Here is a 22,058-nt window from a genome sequence, read left to right on the forward strand (position 1 = left end):
GGCAGTGATGATTTTTCATACTTGCGATAAGACACCATGGCAACAGCCTCAACGTTGTCCGCCTGCTCTCCAACTTCTGGTTGTTCTGTTTGTCCAGTCAGCATCAGTGTCCTTGTGACTATTGTCGTCAACCGACGGAGGGATGCTATTAATTCACACCAGGATGCCTTGTCAGAATAACGCAGCTCTTTCTCTGATTGCTGGCTTCCTTTGAAATAACATTTCAAACCACCCACTAGCCATATTTCCCATATGAGTAAAAGGGATTTTCTCAAAGCAATGTAACGCATCATCCTATACTTTGATGACAATGTGAAGGAATCGGAAGAGGAGTATGACGGTGGTGACAATGACGTCTAGAGAAATTTAAAAATCTTGTCTTTGCAATGTTACCGTAAACCTTGCACATTTGTTCTGCTACACAGTGTTATGGAAAACGGTAAATTATACAGTAATTTTTTTTGTATTATCAACAGTAAAATCTTCTGAAACGTTTTACTGCAGCATAGTGTAATTTATGGTGCATTGTGGGAAAATGTTGTGGGCGGGGAAATAATTGCTGTATTTTGTATGGTACTGTAATTCCACCCCACAGAATACAGTACTGTACCGTATTTTAGGAGCTCCAAAAACCTTTTGACCACTAGTGGGTGCATGGTATTGTTTTTTATGGCTCATTAACATATTTTGAGTCGTGCCTTGTAAGCGGCTATATTTGTTGAACCCGTGAATGAGAATGCTATACTAATTTAACTCCTATGTGGTTATAGTGCCACATCAATGCAAATAGGGGTTGTCATATTTTCAACAAAGCAGCACAACATAATTATTAACACAAGTTTTCAAATTACCGGTTGTTTCTTTGGGAAGATATATGTATCTTTCTATAAATTAGGGTATCAGTGAGAATGTCCTACTCTGGACAACTTGTTACAGCTGTTGATAAGTCATTGGTAATAATCTGCAATTTTGTTGTTGCTGCTATATTAAATAAAATTCACGTGTTGATTTAAAATGTTTAACCCATTATCATGGTTGGTGTTTTGAAGGATTTGTCTAAAAACGTGTGACATAAAACATTACTTTTCTGTCCTTGCATTTGTGGCAGTGTAAATTGTTATATCATACAGTATATGAAGAATTTATCAGTTGAATTTGATATTGAACCCTGTAAGAATCCTCAAGCTGTTGGACAGTTTTTGGTATTGAGATCTCAGAAATACAGTGTAACTATGTAACATTTCCTTTCTCCTTTTATGTTACGGGGTGAAAACAGTTTATGGGCACACAAATCAAAAAAATATTTATAGTAATTGAAAAATCGAACACTTGTAACTGGAAGAGTGACCTTACCTTGATACTTAAAATCAAAATCGATACTGTTATTAACGGGGTTCTTCAATAATTATGCATAATCGCCTCCCTACCACTGAGGAAGTACAGTTCCCGCTCAGCCCAGTCAAAACTGTTCGCTGCTCTGGCACCCCAATGGTGGAACAAACTCCCTCACGACGCCAGGACAGCGGAGTCAATCACCACCTTCCGGAGACACCTGAAACCCCACCTCTTCAAGGAATACCTAGGATAGGATAAAGCAATCCTTCTGCCCCCCCCCCCCCCCCCCCTTAAAAGATTTAGATGCACTATTGTAAAGTGGCTGTTCCACTGGATGTCATTAGGTGAATGCACCAATTTGTAAGTCGCTCTGGATAAGAGCGTCTGCTAAATGACTTAATTGTAATTGTAAATTGTAATTGTGATAATACTTGTTGGATGCGCATTTGGTGTCCAGCTGATTAGTTACGCCGTGACATTTTCATCTGATCCAGGAAGGAATTTTATGAATGACGCTGTTGTGATAGCGCATGCGATGCAACAACAGCACAAGAGCTGGAAAAAAACAAGGTGTTTGTGAGGAATGTCAATAATATTTTGGTGTCTCATTCGTTATGCAGGTGAAGACAGTTGTGCCACGTTGGATCTAATACCACTAGAGAATTGGTGTTAATCATTTGTTGTTTTCTGCAGGGTTTCCTTAGATTTAACAGAGAAAGCATCAAGGTAATGTGTTTCTGTTTTTATATATTTTTGTGCCTCGGATTGTACACCGAATCTACTGTGTGCAATTGTGTTGGATAGTTCAACAGCCAGCGCTATTCCTATTAATTATAGATAGCCTAGTGGGATTAAGGCGTCCGCATGCTTCCCAGCCGAAACAGTTTGGAAGAGTTTGTGCAGATATTATGACATTTTGTGATGTTTTTGTTCAGTTTGGACGTCGGTGAGGGTTTTATCGGCTGTTCGGGCACACGTTTTTTTTCTGGAGGCAAGCCGAAGTCTACGCCCCTTCGTCGGTGATTGGTCAACAGTAGGGATTCTTCAATAAAGTCTTTGTTAACATTCAACGAGAGACGACTCATTTTCATGCACATTTTTTTTAAATTGAGAAATACTGCACCAAACATCTTAGTTACAGTAAGACCCCCCCCCCCAAAAAATGTGAGTTATTTTAGATTAATTCAGAATATTTTGAAGAAGTGTATACCGGCTACGGTGTCTCAAAATGGACAAACATGTTCAAGCGTAGGTATTTTAAGGGAGTATGCAAGCACTCTCGTTCGGTTCAGCTGAACTGAAGCATGCTGACGCCTTTATTGACAATATGATCTGGTAATTAAAAAGCATGACAAAATACATTTTCTTTTCATTGTTACACCTGCAATTTTAAACAATAAAAGGGACTTGAAGTAGCCTACTTAAACTTGGAGCTCAGAAATTCAAGTACTGGAATAGGTCCTACCTTGAAAATAAGACATGTCCTCAATTTGGTGCTTGAAAAGTCCTTATAATTATTATTATTATTATTTTGATCTGTTTTTTTGTTGTTGTGAGAGATGTGACCAGTTTTGTTTGTTTCCTGTCGCATCATTTGAAGGGTGTTGCGCTACTCCGTTGTGGTAAAACCACGTTGCTGTTTCTATGAGGACGACAGCATCTAAATGTTGGCTTCAACTTTGCTTTCCATGCAAATCCTTCCATAAAAAAAAAGGAACCTGCTTTTTTTTGGGGTAACTTTCTCATTATAAAAACAGCGACGGTGCGATTCAACTGGAGAGATTAATGCTACCTCTATTTGTGGTTTTCGACTGCGTCGACCACATAGGCTACAGAAAAATAGTCATGCGTCCAATTTATTTAGTCAGGCAATGGCCACATTATTCTCACATATTTTAGAGTGTAATAATAATTTGATATATCAATGTGTTGTCATGGTTTTTGGGGGGAGGGGGGTCTACATTGAGTGTACAAAACATTAGGAACACCCTCCTAATATTAAGTTGCACCCCATTTTGCCCTTTATAACAGCATCAATTCATAGGGGCATGGACTCTACAAGGTGTCGAAAGCGTTCCACAGGGATACTGGCCCATGTTGACTCCAATGCTTCCAACAGTTGTGTCAAGTTGAATGGATGTAAATTGTCCACCCAAAGGGATGGATGTAAATTGTCCACCCTTTGGGTGGTGGACCATTCTTGATGCACACGGTAAACTGTTGTGTGGAAAAACACAGCACTGTTGCAGTTCTTGACACAAACCAGTGCTTCTTGCCCATTCATTGACCTGCCAATGTCTGTATGAACCCTGCTTAAAGGATGTATAGTCCTAGGCCTGTGTTGTTGTAGAGGATGTATAGTACTAGACCTGTGTTGATGTAAAGGATGTATAGTCCTAGACCTGTGTTGTTGTATAGGATGTATAGTCCTAGACCTGTGTTGTTGTAGAGGATGTATAGTCCTAGACCTGTGTTGTAGAGGTTGTATAGTCCTAGACCTGTGTTGTATTGGATGTATAGTCCTAGGCCTGTGTTGTTGTGTAGGATGTATAGTCCTAGACCTGTGTTGTTGTATAGGATGTATAGTCCTAGACCTGTGTTGTTGTATAGTCCTAGACCTGTGTTGTTGTATAGAATGTATAGTCCTAGACCTGTGTTGTTGTATTGGATGTATAGTCCTAGGCCTGTGTTGTTGTGTAGGATGTATAGTCCTAGACCTGTGTTGTTGTATAGGGTGTATAGTCCTAGACCTGTGTTGTTGTAAAGGTGGAGTTATGGGACAATTTACACATGTGGAACTGCATGAAAATCTGTTTTGTTTTTTCTTTCAAATCATTTTGAAATGTTGATCTCAATGTCACAAATTGTCCCTATTATTTATATATACCATTTATATATATCCATATACACTCAGTGGTCAGTTTATTAGGTACACTCTTCTGGTACGAGGTCGGACCACCCTTTGCCTCCAGAATAGCCTGAATTCTTTAGGGAATGGCGTTCAATCGTTGCTTAATTGATATCAAGAGACCTACCGTGTACAAGGAAAACATTCCCCACACCATTACATCACCGCCATCCAGCCTGTACCGTTGACATCAGGCAGAATAGAGCCATGGACTCATGCTGTTTACGTATAAATCCTGACTCTGCCATCAGCATGAAGCAACAGGTCATGATTCGAACACGCAGCTCTGCCATCGTCAGACGAGACAATGTTTTTCCACTCCTCAATTGTCCAGTGATGTCCAGTGTTGTCCAGTGATGTCCTGTGATGTCCAGTGTTGTCCAGTGTTGTCCAGTGTTGTCCAGTGTTGTCCAGTGTTGTCCTGTGATGTCCAGTGATGTCCAGTGTTGGCCAGTGTTGTCCAGTGATGTCCTGTGTTGTCCTGTGATGTCCAGTGTTGTCCTGTGTTGTTCAGTGTTGTCCTGTGTTGTCCAGTGTTGTCCTGTGATGTCCAGTGTTGTCCAGTGTTGTCCTGTGTTGTCCAGTGTTGTCCAGTGTTGTCCAGTGTTGTCCTGTGATGTCCTGTGTTGTCCAGTGTTGTCCTGTGATGTCCAGTGTTGTCCAGTGTTGTCCTGTGTTGTCCTGTGTTGTCCTGTGTTGTTCAGTGTTGTCCAGTGTTGTCCTGTGTTGTCCAGTGTTGTCCTGTGATGTCCTGTGATGTCCAGTGTTGTCCAGTGTTGTCCAGTGTTGTCTGACCAGAGCCGTTTCTTCTTGTTTTTATGTGATAAGCTTGGAACCCATTGTGGTCGTAATGCTGCAACAGCCCATCTGTGACAAGGATCGATGAGTTTTGAGATGCGTGCTGAGATGCCGTTCTGCACACCACTGTTGTACTGCGCCGTTATTTGTCTGTTTGTGGCCTTTCCTGTTGGCTTGTACGATTCTTTCCGTTCTCCTTCGATCTCTCTCATCAACGGGCTGTTTTCGCCCACAGGACTGCCGCTGACTGGATGTTGTTTGTTTGTCGCACCGTTCTCGGTAAACCCCAGACACTGTTGTGCGTGAAAAGTCCAAGGAGGCCAGTCATTTCTGAGATACTGGATCCGGCGCGCCTGGCACCGACGATCATACCACGCTCAAAGTCTCTTAGATCACTCGTTTTCCCATTCTAACGTTCAATAGAACAGTAACTGAATGCCTCAATGCCTGTCTGCCTGCTTTTTGAATTTTGAATTTCATTTTAATACTCATACAAACTTAGAAATATGAATAACAATTTACAGACAACACACAAATACAATGAGTACGTCTCACCTGCCCAGACCCGCATTCTCACACCCCCATCCCTAGTGCCTGCATGTAGGAGCGATCCATTTTTTGTGAATGGGGGGGTGTACCTAATAAATGGTCCACTGAGTGTAAATTGGTCTGTGCATTTGAACAACAGCCTCTATACACTTATTTAAGTTTTGTAGGTATAAACAGAATCACCTCTGCTGCTCATGCCGCCACTGTATTGATTACCAAAAGTTATATCATTTGAATGAGCAGGCAGCAAGCATGTTCATGACATCGGTGACACAAGCACAGGGAAAACACAACAAGCACAGCTTCAACATGTGAAAACATATTATCTAACCGTGGATAGCTCAACCTGGTCTCAGAGCATTTCGGATTATTCTGTATGGAAATCCGAGAGACTCCATTTAGTTACATATCTTACGTTTCGTATGTTATGTATTAATTTGTGGATGTTCATCACCTATTTTGTATATGTTACAAATTACTATTTGTATTATATTTTACAAATTTGCTAAATGTGTTATATATAAACAAATTTGAAAAAACGTACAATATGTTACGCATTTGCAAAATGTGTTATATGTTACGAATTTGAAAAATGTAGACTATATTATGAATTCTAGCTAGGGGGCTAACGTTAGCTAGCTCGCTAACTTTATGCTAGGCTAGGGGATAAGGTTAGGATTATGTTTAAGAGTTAGGTTAAAGGGTTAAGTAACCATCTGTTTTATATAACTATACCAACCGTAACATGTCATACTAAATGCATTGCTCGAATTTACGTACAGAATAATACGAAATGCTCTGAGACCAGGTTGGATTGCTAGCTAGCATAATGTCACAATCAGGGATGGGGAGTAACAGATTACATGTAATGGATATATTACATGTCATGGATTACCATTTTTTTGGTAATCTATTACTTTACAAGCATTTAAAAAAAAATGTAATCAGATTACAGATACTTTTGAAAAACTAGATTGATTACTTGTAGGATTACTTTTATATTCAGAAAGGATGTTTGCTCAAAAAACATTTGACACCATTCTGTGTTCTCAATGACATTCAAATCAACCGTGAATTGTTTTCAGTGCGAGCGAGTCTGATCACAAGTCAGAGACCACCACTATGATGCTCACACACCAATGCGTTTGATGGTTCTCGGGAAAAGAACAGGAACAGGCTTTTTGTAGGCTACAGTGCAATATATGTCAACAATGGTGTGACTGCTGTCGGCATCCAAAGATTATCCAACTTCAATAAACGCTTGGAGGTAAGGATGACAGCTGGGGTGTAGCCTACGGGCGATATGGATCTCACTTAGTATTGATCTCTACATAGCGCATTGATGTGAATCATACTGCTGCTCTCTCATTTAGTTTTTTTTGCGCCTTACGGATTGTGGTTGTTGTGGATGGCTGTTCACAAATGTACAGTATATGTTTATTTTAACCAAATAATGGTTGAATTGAATACGTTTTTAGCTTCCTATCAATCATTGTTTTTTGCGACATTGTTCTTGGTTTTTTCATTATGGAAACCGGTGTATTCATCAAGGAAAACGTTTACCGTTTAAGAACCAAATGGAAGCAAACAGAACAAAACAAGAGTTTCTATTGGACAAATTCAGATAGGTCCCTCCCTGTTTCGTTCCGTTTGCTTCCGTTTAAGAAATGTTTTGCAACAGAATCGACATAATGAATATGCCCCAGTGGACAGCCAATATAAAATGTGCTCATGCAACAGCTGTATAGTTCAGATCCCAGCCTATTGAATAAAAGTTTGAGGGAGTTCCTACCTTCTAAACTCCCCCATGGGATTGTGGTCCATCCTGTCAAAAACAAGTTTAATTTAAGAAGACCACGATTGGGACTTTTATTCCTCCAATCTAATTCGTGCTGATTAATAAATAAACAAATTCCATAGGCCAGGCGGAAACATGCTCAAACTTGCGCAATTTTTATGGACTTAAACAGCCGTTTAAACAAAGCATGCCATTCCAAGAGCAGCATTTATTTTCTTAACTCGAAGCAATGAACAGTGGTGGAAAAAGTACCCAATTGCCATAGTTGAGTAAAAGCAAAGATACTTTAATAGAAAATTACTCAAGTAATAGTGAAACTCAGTAAATTACTACTTGAGTAAAAGTCTAAAAGTGTTTGGTTTTAAATGTACCTAAGTATAAATAATTTAATCGGTAGGGTTAGGCGTAACGTTTTGGGGACCCGACCAAAATCATAGAGAAATGGGAGTCATAGATGGGGTGGCAGGTAGCCTAGTGGTTAGAGCGTTGGGCTAGTAACCGAAAGGTTGCAAGATCAAATCCCCGAGCTGACAAGGTAAAAATCTGTTGTTCTGCCCCTGAACAAGGCAGTTAACCCACTAGGCCATTATTGAAAATAAGAATTTGTTTGTAACTGACTGGTTAAATAAAGGAAAAATAAATAGATCTGTCATCCTCATTGAAAGCAATTCTAAGAAGTGGTAGATCACAATCTAAACTTTGTCTTTTGCTTTCAGTTGTGTACACCAGCTTCAAACAGGTGAAAATTCTAGATTTTTGGTTTTAGAAAATATATTCACAGTGGTTTAGATTCTCCAACACTATACATGCTTGTTTTGTCACATAAAGTGAAATTAGGCAAACTATTAGAATTTTTTGCAACCAGGAAATGGTGGAGCTGTCACGTTCCTGACCTGTTTTCTGTTGTTTTGTATGTGTGTGATGGTCAGGGCGTGAGTTTTGGGTGGGCAGTCTATGTTTTCCGTTTCTATGTTGGTTTTGGGTTGCCTGGTATGGCTCTTAATTAGAGGCAGGTGTTTTGCGTTTTCCTCTAATTGAGAGTCATATTAAGGTAGGAGGTTCTCACTGTTTGTTTGTGGGTGATTGTCGCTGTGTCTGTGTATTTTGCACCACATGGTACTGTCTCGTCTCGTTCGTTCGGTCGTTCCTGTTTATTGTGTTCCTCGTTTCATGTAAGTTCATAGTTTAGGTCTGTCTAGTTCGTTTTGTTATTTTGTAAATCATTCAAGTGTATTTCGTTTCGTGTTTTTCCGTCTTGTCATTAAAACATTATGTATTCATCACCCGCTGCGCCTTGGTCAACTCACTCACCGAAAGAGAGCCGTTACAGAATCACCCACCAAACCCAGATCAAGCAGCGGGTTAACGGACAGCAACGACAGCAGCAGTGGGAAAAGGAGGATTGGACATGGGAAGAGATCCTGGACGGTAAAGGACCCTGGGCAGAGCCAGTGGAGTGTCGCCGCCCCAAAGCGGAGCTGGAGGCATCGAAAGCGGAGAGGCGACGTTATGAGGAGGCAGCACGGAAGCAAGGCTGGAAGCCCGCAAGTACTGCCCTAAAATTTCTTGGGGGAGGGCTAAGAGGTAGTGGGCCGAGGGCAGGTAGGAGACCTGCGCCCACTTCCCAGGCTAACCGTGGAGAGCGGGAGTACGGGCAGACGCTGTGTTACGCAGTAGAGCGCACGGTGTCTCCTGTACGGGTGCATAGCCCAGTGCGGGTTATTCCACCTCCCCGCACTGGTAGGGCTAGATTGGGCATTGAGCCAAATGTCATGAGGCTGGCCCTACATATCTGGCCACCAGTACGTCTCCTTGGGCCGGCTTACATGGCACCAGCCTTACGCATGGTGTCCCCGGTTCGCCAACACAGCCCAGTGCGGGTTATTCCACCTCCCCGCACTGGACGGGCTACGGGGAGCATGCAACCAGGTAAGGTTGGGCAGGCTCAGTGCTCAAGGGAGCCAATACGCCTGCACGGTCCGGAAGGTATTTCCGGCGCTACCTCCTCGCCCCAGCCCAGTACCACCAGTGCCTACACCACGCACCAGGCTTCCAGTGCGTTTTAAGAGCCCTGTTCCTCCTCCACGCACTCTCCCTATGGTGCGTGTCTCCAGCCCAGTGCCTCCAGTTCCGGCACCACGCACTAAGTCATCTGTGCGTCTCCAGAGCCCTGTATGCACTGTTCCTTCTCCCCGCACTCGCCCGGAGGTGCGTGCCCTCAGCCCGGTACCTCCAGTTCCGGTACCACGCACCAGGCCTATAGTGCGCTTCGAGAGGTCAGTGTGCCCTGTTCCTGCTCCCCGCACTAGCTTTGAAGTGCGTGCCGTCATCCCGGTACCTCCAGTTCCGGCACCACGCACCAGGCCTACTGTGCGCCTCAGCTGGGCAGAGTCGGCCGTCTGCCCAACGCCTTCTGCACTGCCTGTCTGCCCAGCGCCGTCTGAGCCATCCGTCTGTCCAGCGCCGTCTGAGCCATCCGTCTGTCCAGCGCCGTCTGAGCCATCCGTCTGTCCAGCGCCGTCTGAGCCATCCGTCTGCCCAGCGCCGTCTGAGCCATCCGTCTGCCCAGCGCCGTCTGAGCCATCCGTCTGCCCAGCGCCGTCTGAGCCATCCGTCTGCCCAGCGCCGTCTGAGCCATCCGTCTGCCCAGCGCCGTCTGAGCCATCCGTCTGCCCAGCGCCGTCTGAGCCATCCGTCTGCCCAGCGCCGTCTGAGCCATCCGTCTGCCCAGCGCCGTCTGAGCCATCCGTCTGCCACGAGCCATTAGAGCCGCCCGTCTGTCCCGAGCCGCTAGAGCCGTCCGTCAGTCAGGAGCTGCCAGAGCCGCCAGCCAGTCAGGAGCTGCCAGAGCCGCCAGCCAGTCAGGAGCTGCCCTACAGTCAGGAGCTGCCCTACAGTCAGGAGCTGCCCTACAGTCAGGAGCTGCCCTACAGTCAGGAGCTGCCCTACAGTCAGGAGCTGCCCTACAGTCATGAGCTGCCCTACAGTCATGAGCTGCCCCACAGTCATGAGCTGTCCCTCAGCCCGGACCTGCCGGAGTCCCTCAGCCCGGACCTGCCGGAGTCCCTCATCCCGGACCTGCCGGAGTCCCTCAGCCCGGACCTGCCGGAGTCCCTCAGCCCGGACCTGCCGGAGTCCCTCAGCCCGAACCTGCCGGAGTCCCTCAGCCCGGACCTGCCGGAGTCCCTCAGCCCGGACCTGCCGGAGTCCCTCAGCCCGGACCTGCCGGAGTCCCTCAGCCCGGACCTGCCGGAGTCCCTCAGCCCGGACCTGGCCCGGACCTGCCAGAGTCCCTCAGCCCGGACCTGCCAGAGTCCCTCAGCCCGGACCTGCCAGAGTCCCTCAGCCCGGACCTGCCGCCCCTTATCCCGGTGCTGCCCCTTCATTTAGGTGGTTTTAGTTGGAGGGTGGTCATTGGGAGGGGAATACAGAAGCGGGGAGTGACTATGGTGGTGTGGGGACAGCGTCCGGAGCCTGAGCCACCACCGTGGTCAGATGCCCACCCAGACCCTCCCCTGGACTTTGTGCTGGTGCGCCCGGCGTTCGCACCTTGAGGGGGGGGGGGGTCTGTCACGTTCCTGACCTGTTTTCTGTTGTTTTGTATGTGTGTGATGGTCAGGGCGTGAGTTTTGGGTGGGCAGTCTATGTTTTCCGTTTCTATGTTGGTTTTGGGTTGCCTGGTATGGCTCTTAATTAGAGGCAGGTGTTTTGCGTTTTCCTCTAATTGAGAGTCATATTAAGGTAGGAGGTTCTCACTGTTTGTTTGTGGGTGATTGTCGCTGTGTCTGTGTATTTTGCACCACATGGTACTGTCTCGTCTCGTTCGTTCGGTCGTTCCTGTTTATTGTGTTCCTCGTTTCATGTAAGTTCATAGTTTAGGTCTGTCTAGTTCGTTTTGTTATTTTGTAAATCATTCAAGTGTATTTCATTTCGTGTTTTTCCGTCTTGTCATTAAAACATTATGTATTCATCACCCGCTGCGCCTTGGTCAACTCACTCACCGAAAGAGAGCCGTTACAGGAGCGATATCTGCATAGTGCAGTTTGAGGGTTATTCTTAGGTTTAAAATCAGATTTTCTGACTTTGTGGCTGTGCCAGCTAGTGACCACTCTTCAGAGCTTCCTCGACAAGATTCATGACAAAAAAAAACTCTAACCTGCACCTCTTAAGGAGTAAATTATCTAAAAGTAATAGTCAGATTATGTGATCAGATTACGTTACAGAGTTTGGGTAATCCGGGAAGGTACGTTACAAGTCACGTTACTGTTTACAATTTCGGACAGGTAACAAGTACCTGTAACGGATTACATTTAACCTACCCAACCCTGGTCACAAGAATGATGAGCTCGCCAGTAACTTTAGTTAGACTTGATTGGCATGCGAGCTAGCAAGCTCTCCCCCTCCCACTCACTGTCATGATTATTCATTCACAAATTCATTGCAATGTTCTCTTTAGCGCCAACTGTTTATTACCTGATATAGCAGGCCCGTGTGTTCATTTCAACACCCCAGGATGGTCCATTTACTTTGTGTTGAGAAAATAACGTGACGCAATCCTGCAATCTCATTGCTGCAGTCCACTGCCTCAATAGCAAGCAATTGAATAGCTGGCAAGCGCTGGACGGCAGGCCGTGTGCCCAGAGCTGCTGATTGATGGTTTTAAGCAGTAGGTAACTGAACAGCTTGTTTTGAAAACAACAACAAATAAAACAGTAAAATGTAAACAAATTAACCACACTTTTATAGACATGTTAAACATAATCCTTGAATGTTATAATATATATTTTGTTTTTATTTGATTATTTCTCACTTTTTTGAAACCAATTACAAATTGGGCACCGTCCCTAACACCCTAATGGATGGGGCGCCACCGATTGTACTGTGTCATTACACAGTACTTGTTTTGTTACCAGATCTATATTACAGTATACTGTATGAAATACAGAATTTTACTTGGCACCGAGCTGCCTGTAAGCTGCTATCAAATTCACAGTAACGCCTTTACAGTGTAGTTACTCTTGATGTTATCAATTGAGATGAAGCACACACTAATTCTCTTCCCAATTAGTAACAAGTGACTCACGATACTGAGAGAGAAAGAGAGAGAGAGACTCCTGTGTTAGTTATAAGTTCCATCATGGAGCTCCTCCATCACTTCATGCTGTCACAGCTAACACACTGACTGCCTCAACTTCAACCTCTTAATAGGAGGGAGAGCATGGATGTGTGTGTGTCCAAAATGGCACCCTATTCACCATGTCCCCTATATAGTGCCCTAATGGGCCCTGGTCAAAAGTAGTGCACTATAAAGGGAACACTATGCCATTTGGTCCTCCATCACCTCAAGCACCAACACTACAATCACACTGCCTGCCTCCACCTCTTGAAATGGGGGAGAGAGAATAGACTAGAGGGTCTTTGTGGAGGTTTTCCATCACCAACGCTACAATCACACTGCTTCAAACTCCAGTAGTCTCCTTGTGGGAGTCTGGCAGAGAGACCTACAGCCATTCGGGCTGGTTCTAAAAATATCCCTGTATAGTTGGTTGGTTGGATGGTTCTCTGTCTAACAACAGCCCGGTCATATATATTTGATTAATGTCACAGCTGAAGGGTCTCATCCAGCAAAGTAATGGCTATAAATCAGATAAACCTCTGGAGGACTGTGATCGGGTCTGTATTAGTGGTGAGGTCTACTGAAACATATTATTATAGTGGGGTCTACTGAAACATATTATTATAGTGAGGTCTACTGAAACATATTATTATAGTAGGGTCTACTGAAACATATTATTATAGTGAGGTCTACTGAAACATATTATTATAGTGGGGTCTATTGAAACATATTATTATAGTGAGGTCTACTGAAACATATTATTATAGTGGGGTCTATTGAAACATATTATTATAGTGAGGTCTACTGAAACATATTATTATAGTAGGGTCTACTGAAACATATTATTATAGTGAGGTCTACTGAAACATATTATTATAGTGAGGTCTACTGAAACATATTATTATAGTGAGGTCTACTGAAACATATTATTATAGTAGGGTCTACTGAAACATATTATTATAGTGAGGTCTACTGAAACATATTATTATAGTGGGGTCTATTGAAACATATTATTATAGTTGTAACGGTTTTCCTCCTCCTCTTCATCAGAAGAGGAGGAGCAGGGATTCAACCAAAATGCAGCGGAGTTTGAAGACATGATTTATTAACGAAAACACGAAAACACGAAAACGAAATACACTTGACTAAACAAAATAACAAACGGTGTAGACAGACCTGGACGACGAACTCACATAAACACTAAGAACGCACGAACAGGGAAAATAGCCTACACATAAAAATGACGAATAACAAAACAAACCGAACAGTCCCGTATGGTGCGACAAACACTGACACAGGAGACAACCACCCACAACGAACACTGTGAAACAACCTACCTAAATATGACTCTTAATTAGAGAAACGCCAAACACCTGCCTCTAATTAAGAGCCATACCAGGCAACCCATAAACCAACATAGAAACAGAAAACATAGAATGCCCACCCAAACTCACGTCCTGACCAACTAACACATACAACAAACTAACAGAAATAGGTCAGGAACGTGACAATAGTGGGGTCTACTGTCTGAAACATATTATTATTATTATAGTGGGGTCTACTGAAACATATTATTATAGTAGGGGTCTACTGAAACATATTGTTATAGTAGGGTCTACTGAAACATATTATTATAGTAGGGGTCTACTGAAACATATTATTATAGTGGGGTCTACTGAAACATATTATTATAGTGGGGTCTACTGAAACATATTATTATAGTAGGGTCTACTGAAACATATTATTATAGTGGGGTCTACTGAAACATATTATTATAGTAGGGTCTACTGAAACATATTATTATAGTGGGGTCTACTGAAACATATTATTATTATTATAGTAGGGTCTACTGAAACATATTATTATTATTATTATTATAGTAGGGTCTACTGAAACATATTATTATAGTGGAGTCTACTGAAACATATTATTATAGTGTGGTCTACTGAAACATATTATTATTATTATTATATTAGGGTCTACTGAAACATATTATTATAGTGGAGTCTACTGAAACATATTATTATAGTGGGGTCTACTGAAACATATTATTATAGTGGGGTCTACTGAAACATATTATTATAGTAGGGTCTACTGAAACATATTATTATAGTAGGGTCTACTGAAACATATTATTATAGTGAGGTCTACTGAAACATATTATTATAGTGAGGTCTACTGAAACATATTATTATAGTAGGGTCTACTGTCTGAAACATATTATTATAGTGGGGTCTACTGTCTGAAACATATTATTATAGTGGGGTCTACTGAAACATGTTATTATAGTGGGGTCTACTGAAACATATTATTATAGTAGGGTCTACTGAAAAATATTATTATAGTGGGGTCTACTGAAACATATTATTATAGTGGTGTCTACAGTCTGTCACATATCATTATTGTGAGACCTCGACACAGAAGGTAGCTAGCTAACGGATGGTTAGCTCACGTCCAAATGCCAGTCCCAAATGTTTCCGCAAAACATATTCGTTAGCTAGATAGCTACATCAGTTCAAACCCAACACCAACTTTAGGCAAATTGTCACGCTGCTGCCTTACAATGCATGCGATTGGCTTTTCCAACACTAGCTAGCTACTCCATAGTCCAAGCTACAGTAAGAGCTAGCCACATTTCACTGTCAGACAGGACACAAGTCAAACTGTAGCTGAGAAACAAGTTGCTAGCTGGTTACATGTGGAATCATGTAGTAATCAAAATATATTTCATATGTGAGATTCTTTAAAGTAGCCACCCTTTGCCTTGATGACAGCTTTGCAAACTCTTGGTATTCTCTCAACCAGCTTCATGAGGTAGTCACCTGGAATGCATTTAAATTAACAGGTGTGCCTTGTTAAAAGTACATTTGTGGAATTTATTTCCTTCTCAATGCGTCAATCAGTTGTGTTGTGACAAGGTAGGGGTGGTATATAGAAGATAGTAGTGGTGGTATACAGAAGACAGTAGGGGTGGTATATAGAAGATATTAGGGGTGGTATATAGAAGATAGTAGGGGTGGTATATAGAAGATAGTAGGGGTGGTATATAGAAGATAGTAGGGGTGGTACATAGAAGATAGTCCTATTTGGTAAAAGATCAGCTCAAATAAGCAAAGAGAAATGACAGTACATCATTATTCACTCTGCTGCAGAGGATGCATTCATTAGAGTTACCAGCCTCAGAAATTGCACCCTCAAGTAACAGACACATCTCAACATCAACTGTTCAGAGGAGACTGCGTGAATCAGGCCTTCGTGTTCGAATTGCTGCAAAGAAACCACTACTAAAGGACACCAATAATAAGAAGAGATTTGCTTGGGCCAAGAAACACAAGCAATGGACATTAGACAGGTGGAAATCTGTCCTTTGGTCTGATGAGTCCAAATTTTTAGATTTTTGGTTCCAACCGCCGTGTCTTTGTGGGACGCAGAGCACGTGAACAGATGATCTCAGCATGTGTAGTTCCCACCGTGAAGCATGGAGGAGGAGGTGTGATGGTGTGGGGGTGCTTTGCTGGTGACACTGTCAGTGATTTATTTAGAATTCAAGGCTTACTTAAACAGCATGGCTACCACAGCATTCTGCAGCAATACGCCATCCCATCTGGTTTGCGCTTAATGGGACTATTTATTTTTTAGCAGGAAAATGACCCAACACACCTCTAGGCTTTGTAGGTTCTATTTGACCAAGAAGGAGAGTGATGGAGTGCTGCATCAGATGACCTGGCCTCCATAATCACCCGACCTCAACCCAATTGAGATGGTTTGGGATGAGTTGGAACGCAGAGTGAAGGAAAAGCAGCCAAAAAATGTTCAGCATATGTGTGAACTCCTTCAAGACTGTTGTAAAAGCATTCCTGGTGAAGCTGGTTGAGAGAATGCCAAGTGTGTGCAAAGCTGTCAAGGCAAAGGGTGGCTACTTTGAAGAATCTCAAATCTCAAAAATATTTTAATTTGTTTAACACTTTTTTGGTTACTACATTATTCCATGTGTGTTATTTCATAGTTTTTATGTCTTCACTATTATTCGACAATGTAGAAAATAGTAAAAAATAAAGAAAAACCCTTGAATGAGTAGGCGTGTCCAAACTTTTTACCGGTACTGTACATTGACACCCCTTCAAATTAGTGGATTCGGCTATTTCAGCCACGACCGTTCCTGATAGCTGTATAAAATTGAGTACACAGCCATGCAGTCTCCATACACAAACATTGGCAGTAGTATGGCCCACACCGAAAGCTCAATGACTCAACGTGGCACCGTCGTAGGATGCCACCTTTCCAACCAGTCAGTTTGTCTAATCTACTGAAACATATTTTTATAGTGGGGGTCTGTTGAAAGATATTCTGGTGGGGTCCTGGCTCTTCACTCTGTTGGAACAGAGTATCTCTGATAATAAAAGTCAATGATGCCAAGAGTGAAATTGGCCCCAGATGGAAGTAGCCTAGAGATTAAGGTGATGGCTGACGATGACTGATGATCCATGACTTAGTTTTTCCCAGAAAACACTCCTTACAGAACCCCCCCCCCCCACCCCACATGATTTCACAAGTGGAAAATTTCACATGATTTCACTTGAAATTTCACATGTGAAATCAGGTGAAAGCTAGTTTTTTGGAACACTTCACATATGATCACGTTTTCATGTGTAGTTTTATGTTCACATGTCGCTTTAGATGTTGTCACGTTATCACATTAATTTCACATAAGATCACGTGATCATATGAAAAACGTTTTTTTTTTTTTTTTTTTAAACAAACAATTTCACTTGTGATCATGTGAAATTCATGTTGTTTTGAAGACTGAGGAAGATGTCATTTATCATAGGGCTATATACCATAGACAAAAACAAGGAGGAGGGGATAAATCAGAGACTTGATGTTTCAGCCTTGATGGAAGTTCACAATGTGTGTGTCTGACATCTTCATGCGTCTCTTCAGATTGATTTCAGATGACCAGTCGGTAACTTCCATTCCACTTTCCGGAGATGATGGATATGTTTCTTTGCTTTGAGCTTTTAATCATTTCCATTGAGGTGCGTTAACTGTTTTGGTGGTTATGATTCACGAGTCGTTTGTCAAATGTGATATCACATCTCAGATATTTACATTGAGGTGCGTTAACTGTTTTGGTGGTTATGATTCACGAGTCGTTTGTCAAATGTGATATCACATCTCAGATATTTACATTGAGGTGCGTTAACTGTTTTGGTGGTTATGATTCACGAGTCGTTTGTCAAATGTGATATCACATCTCAGATTTTTACTAGCTAGTTTACTAGCTGACAGACCCAAGCAAATGTGACCGATAGAGGTTCAAACTTGGGTCTCCTTTGTGTTACAAGACTGCGTTAGTTAGCCCGTTAAACTAAAACCTTGGCATAAGATCAGGTAGCCAAAATGTCCTCCTGAGATAGCAAGCCGTTGCTATACTGGCTGTGTCTTAGGAGGATGTTCTGGCTAAAGCTTGGGAACTACTGTAACACAAGTCTTCAGGTCTCGAGGTTTCTCATCATACAAGCATGGTTCACCGACCCTTCTCTGTTACACTAACGTACGTCACATTGTCTTTCTACAGATGCTGTTCCTTCAGATATGTGACATCATGCTGGAGGTGGAGAAGGAGAAAGAGACGTGCATGGCCCAGTTAGAAAACATGACAACTGGTAAGTTCAGTGTGTGTGTGTGTGTGTGTGTGTGTGTGTGTGTGTGTGTGTGTGTGTGTGTGTGTGTGTGTGTGTGTGTGTGTGTGTGTGTGTGTGTGTGTGTGTGTGTGTGTGTGTGTGTGTGTGTGTGTGTGTGTGTGTGTGTGTGTGTGTGTGTGTGTGTGAAAACATGGTATTTGTACATGTCCTTTAGTTCTCTATAAGTTGTATCAATCAGTACTTTACTATGCACTTACTTTAAAGAGTTTCACCATGTAACCTGTATAGCCCTTTTAAGTCTTATAAACAGTACATCTACTCAGGGCTTTTACAAGCTATGTATTAGATGCAGTCAGACAAACTTTCAACACATGTTATTATTCCTAGACTTACAGTCGGATCCTGTAGTTAGAAGATGTAAACCGTGTCGTGCCTCTGTTCTTTAGTCTACTGGGTGCCTTGAATAGCTTTGAATCACAATTTATCTGCAGAGATGTTAACCTCATACACTGTTTTTAATAGAGTCATACTGATGATGGATACTGACCAAATAATGTATGTAGTGCATGGTATGAACACTGTAGTTTTATTCATTGTAAAGTTTTTGCAGAATTTACTGTAGTATTTACTGTAGTACACTGTAGTATTTACTGTAGTATTTGCTGTAGTATACTGTAGCTTTTACTGTAGTATTTGTTGTAGTAAACTGTAGTATTCGCTGTAGTACACTGTAGTATTTGCTGTAGTAAACTGTAGTATTTGCTGTAGTATTTACTGTAGTTTTTACTGTAGTACACTGTAGTATTTACTGTAGTATTTACTGTAGTATTTGCTGTAGTATTTACTGTAGTATTTACTGTAGTATTTGCTGTAGTATTTACTGTAGTTTTTACTGTAGTACACTGTAGTATTTACTGTAGTATTTGCTGTAGTACACTGTAGTATTTACTGTAGTATTTGCTGTAGTATTTACTGTAGTATTTACTGTAGTACACTGTAGTATTTACTGTAGTATTTACTGTAGTATTTACTGTAGTATTTGCTGTAGTACACTGTAGTATTTACTGTCGTATGTGCTGTAGTATTTACTGTAGTTTTTGCTGTAGTACACTGTAGTATTTACTGTAGTATTTGCTGTAGTATACTGTAGTATTTACAGTTAACTATAGTATCAATACTGTAGTAAAAGAAAACTGTAATATATACTATAGCAATTCATGTAGTGTTTTTTGCAGACTGTAGTACTGCAGTATGTTTTCATGTGGGAGAGTACTCCTATTGATGTATTTTTTATGATATTAAAACACAGTTAATGCCATTGAACCATCCCAACTGTATAACGCCTATTAACACCCAGTTTATTAAGTGATAATTACCATTGTTATTGGGTAAGCTTTATATGAAGCATGTCCTGGCATGTGATCATACAGTTTGTGATAGAATAGAGAAATATTATTATTGAACGCAGGGTGGGGTATACTTTGTTCACAAAAACATCCCTAGGCTTGGTGATGTGATGTCATGCCACACGTGGGTGAAAACACCTACTGGTTGTGTCTGCAATGGCACCCTATTCATTACGTCGTGCACTACTTCTGACCAGGGCCCATAAGGTCAATGTAGGGAATAGGGTGCCATTTGAGATGCTCCCACTGACTATTCCCCTGCCTTATTTATATATATATATAAAAAAAAAACTAATTTAGCCTTCATTATCATTTTAATTTAGATGCAGTTTCTCCATGTACAGATTCTGTCGATTACGACTCAAAGAAATCCTCGGGGTAATACGGCAAGGGGCAAATCGCAAATTGCCTTTTCAGACGATGAACGTTAATTAAAAAAGTGATTGCAGGTGTATTTCCTCCCTTTTTGAAAATGATCTGGATTGCTTTCTCGACTTCGTGTGAGAGCCAAATACTCAACCTTTACTGAGATATAAATCAAAATAATAGCATCAATAGCATCAGGCTATGACAGTGTTTTATGAGTTATTTAACGACGTCTGCCTCCGATGCCAAAAGGTTGCATGTTTGAATCCATCGATAGAAAGTCATTTTTGAGATTTTTGTTTTAAGCCTGTCTCAAATCTTTGAGTTAATGCCTAAACTTAACCCTGACTGTAAACATTCAGAGTTGATGGCTAAACTAAATCATACAACACTTCGAAATGTGACGTTTGGAAAAACATGTATGAACGTCTAATTCTGACATGAGGCTGTGAGAGCTTGTTGGTTATTTAAATTATGTGGCAAGACACTGGCCCATGTACAGATGTAGGATCTTAATTTGATCACCCTGTTGCATGAGAACTTTCTTGCAATGCAAGACATTTCAAATGTGTAGTGTATTTGAGGTTTAAAAAGGATTCCAAAGTTTTTAATTTCCACTTTGATATTTCAGACTTGATCTTTCCCTTACTAAAAAAATATCAACCCCTACAAAAATGTCCATTAATTATAATCCACAAAATATTATAGTTTCCTGTCGCTGCAGGATTATTTTCCTGCTGTAGCAAACTGGCTCCAACTAAGATCTTACATCTGCAGTTAACTCTATGTGGTGTGACCTTAGATTTTACTGATTGGCTGTCCTAGAAACACACAAACATACACAGTGGGTTAGTTTTTTCTGCACACAGGAGAACATGAATCATCTTTAATCTCTCTGTAAATGTGGAGTTCATCAATCACACAGGGTTTTCAATAGGCTCTCTCTGTCTGTCTCTCTGTCTCTCTCTGTCTCTCTCTCTGTCTCTCTGTCTGTCTCTCTCTCTCTCTGTCTCTTTCTCTGTCTTTCTCGCTCTTTGTCTGTCTCTCTCTGTCTCTCTGTCTGTCTATGTCTCTGTCTCTCTGTCTGTCTATGTCTCTGTCTGTCTGTCTGTCTGTCTGTCTGTCTGTCTGTCTGTCTGTCTGTCTGTCTGTCTGTCTGTCTGTCTCTGTCTCTGTCTCTGTCTCTGTCTCTGTCTCTGTCTCTGTCTTTGTCTGTCTGTCTCTCTCTCTCTCTCTGTCTGTCTCTCTGTCTGTCTCTCTCTCTGTCTCTCTCTCTGTCTCTCTCTCTGTCTCTCTCTCTGTCTCTCTCTCTGTCTGTCTGTCTCTCTCTCTCTCTCTCTCTCTGTCTCTTTCTCTGTCTTTCTCGCTCTTTGTCTGTCTGTCTGTCTGTCTGTCTGTCTGTGTCTGTCTGTCTGTCTGTCTGTCTGTCTCTGCCTTTTTCTTTCTCTTTCCCCTTTTTTCTCCATCTACCTTTCCTCCTCTAATCCATCTTTCTCTCGCTCTCCCCTTCTCTCCCCCTCCTCCTCCTCTCACTTGCCTCCCCCTCTCTCGTTCACCCATCCTGCCTCCGTCCTTCCCCCCGTCCCCACTCCCCTCTCTCCCTCTATGAGTTCTGAACATCGTGAAGGAAAAGGACATAACTCTAAAAGGTTATCTCTGTTTTTAAGGCTTATCTTTGAGTGAGCACGTTGGTTATTATTTCAAGATCCCCCTCCTCCTCCTCCCTCTCCTCTCCTCCCCCTCCCTCCTTCCCCTTCTCCCCCTCTCTCCCCCAGGTTGCAGTGGGACGTGGGACAAGGGGGCCTGCTGGCCCAGTGCCAATACAGGACAGGTGGTCACCATCCCCTGCCCTGTCTACTTCTTATACTTGACCAACGACTTCATCATGGGTAAGACCCTGCGTGTGTTTGTGTGTGTTTTTTGTGTCTATGTGTGTTGTGTGTGCATGCATGAATGGTGTGTGTGTGTGTGTGTGTGTGTGTGTTTTCATCAGACAGGTAAAATGAAAAGGTGCAGTCATGCATCATAGAATGGTGTAGGAAGTTGACTGATAACTTCTGCGTGTTGTTACTACATCAACTTTGCGTGTACTATATCAACTTTTCGTGAACTACATCAACTTTGCGTGTACTACATC

At 42.2% G+C, this 22,058-nt stretch overlaps 1 protein-coding gene across 2 annotated transcripts in view; it reads left to right on the forward strand.

The window, feature by feature from the left end:
* The window catches only part of vipr1a (vasoactive intestinal peptide receptor 1a), a 111,356-nt gene that overhangs the window by 15,593 nt on the left and 73,705 nt on the right, over positions 1-22,058 (forward strand). The window contains exons 1-3 of one of the 2 annotated variants that reach the window (XM_055865864.1): positions 6,717-6,857; positions 18,083-18,170; positions 21,697-21,810. In XM_055865864.1, coding sequence (XP_055721839.1) covers positions 18,083-18,170; positions 21,697-21,810 — 202 coding nt within the window. In that variant the 5' untranslated portion in view covers positions 6,717-6,857. Of the gene's footprint in view, positions 1-6,716; positions 6,858-18,082; positions 18,171-21,696; positions 21,811-22,058 lie in introns of those variants that run through there. The other variant, XM_055865863.1, reaches the window with a different exon arrangement.

Source organism: Salvelinus fontinalis, chromosome 17 (assembly GCF_029448725.1).
Source record: "Salvelinus fontinalis isolate EN_2023a chromosome 17, ASM2944872v1, whole genome shotgun sequence".
NCBI classification, from domain to species: domain Eukaryota; kingdom Metazoa; phylum Chordata; class Actinopteri; order Salmoniformes; family Salmonidae; genus Salvelinus; species Salvelinus fontinalis.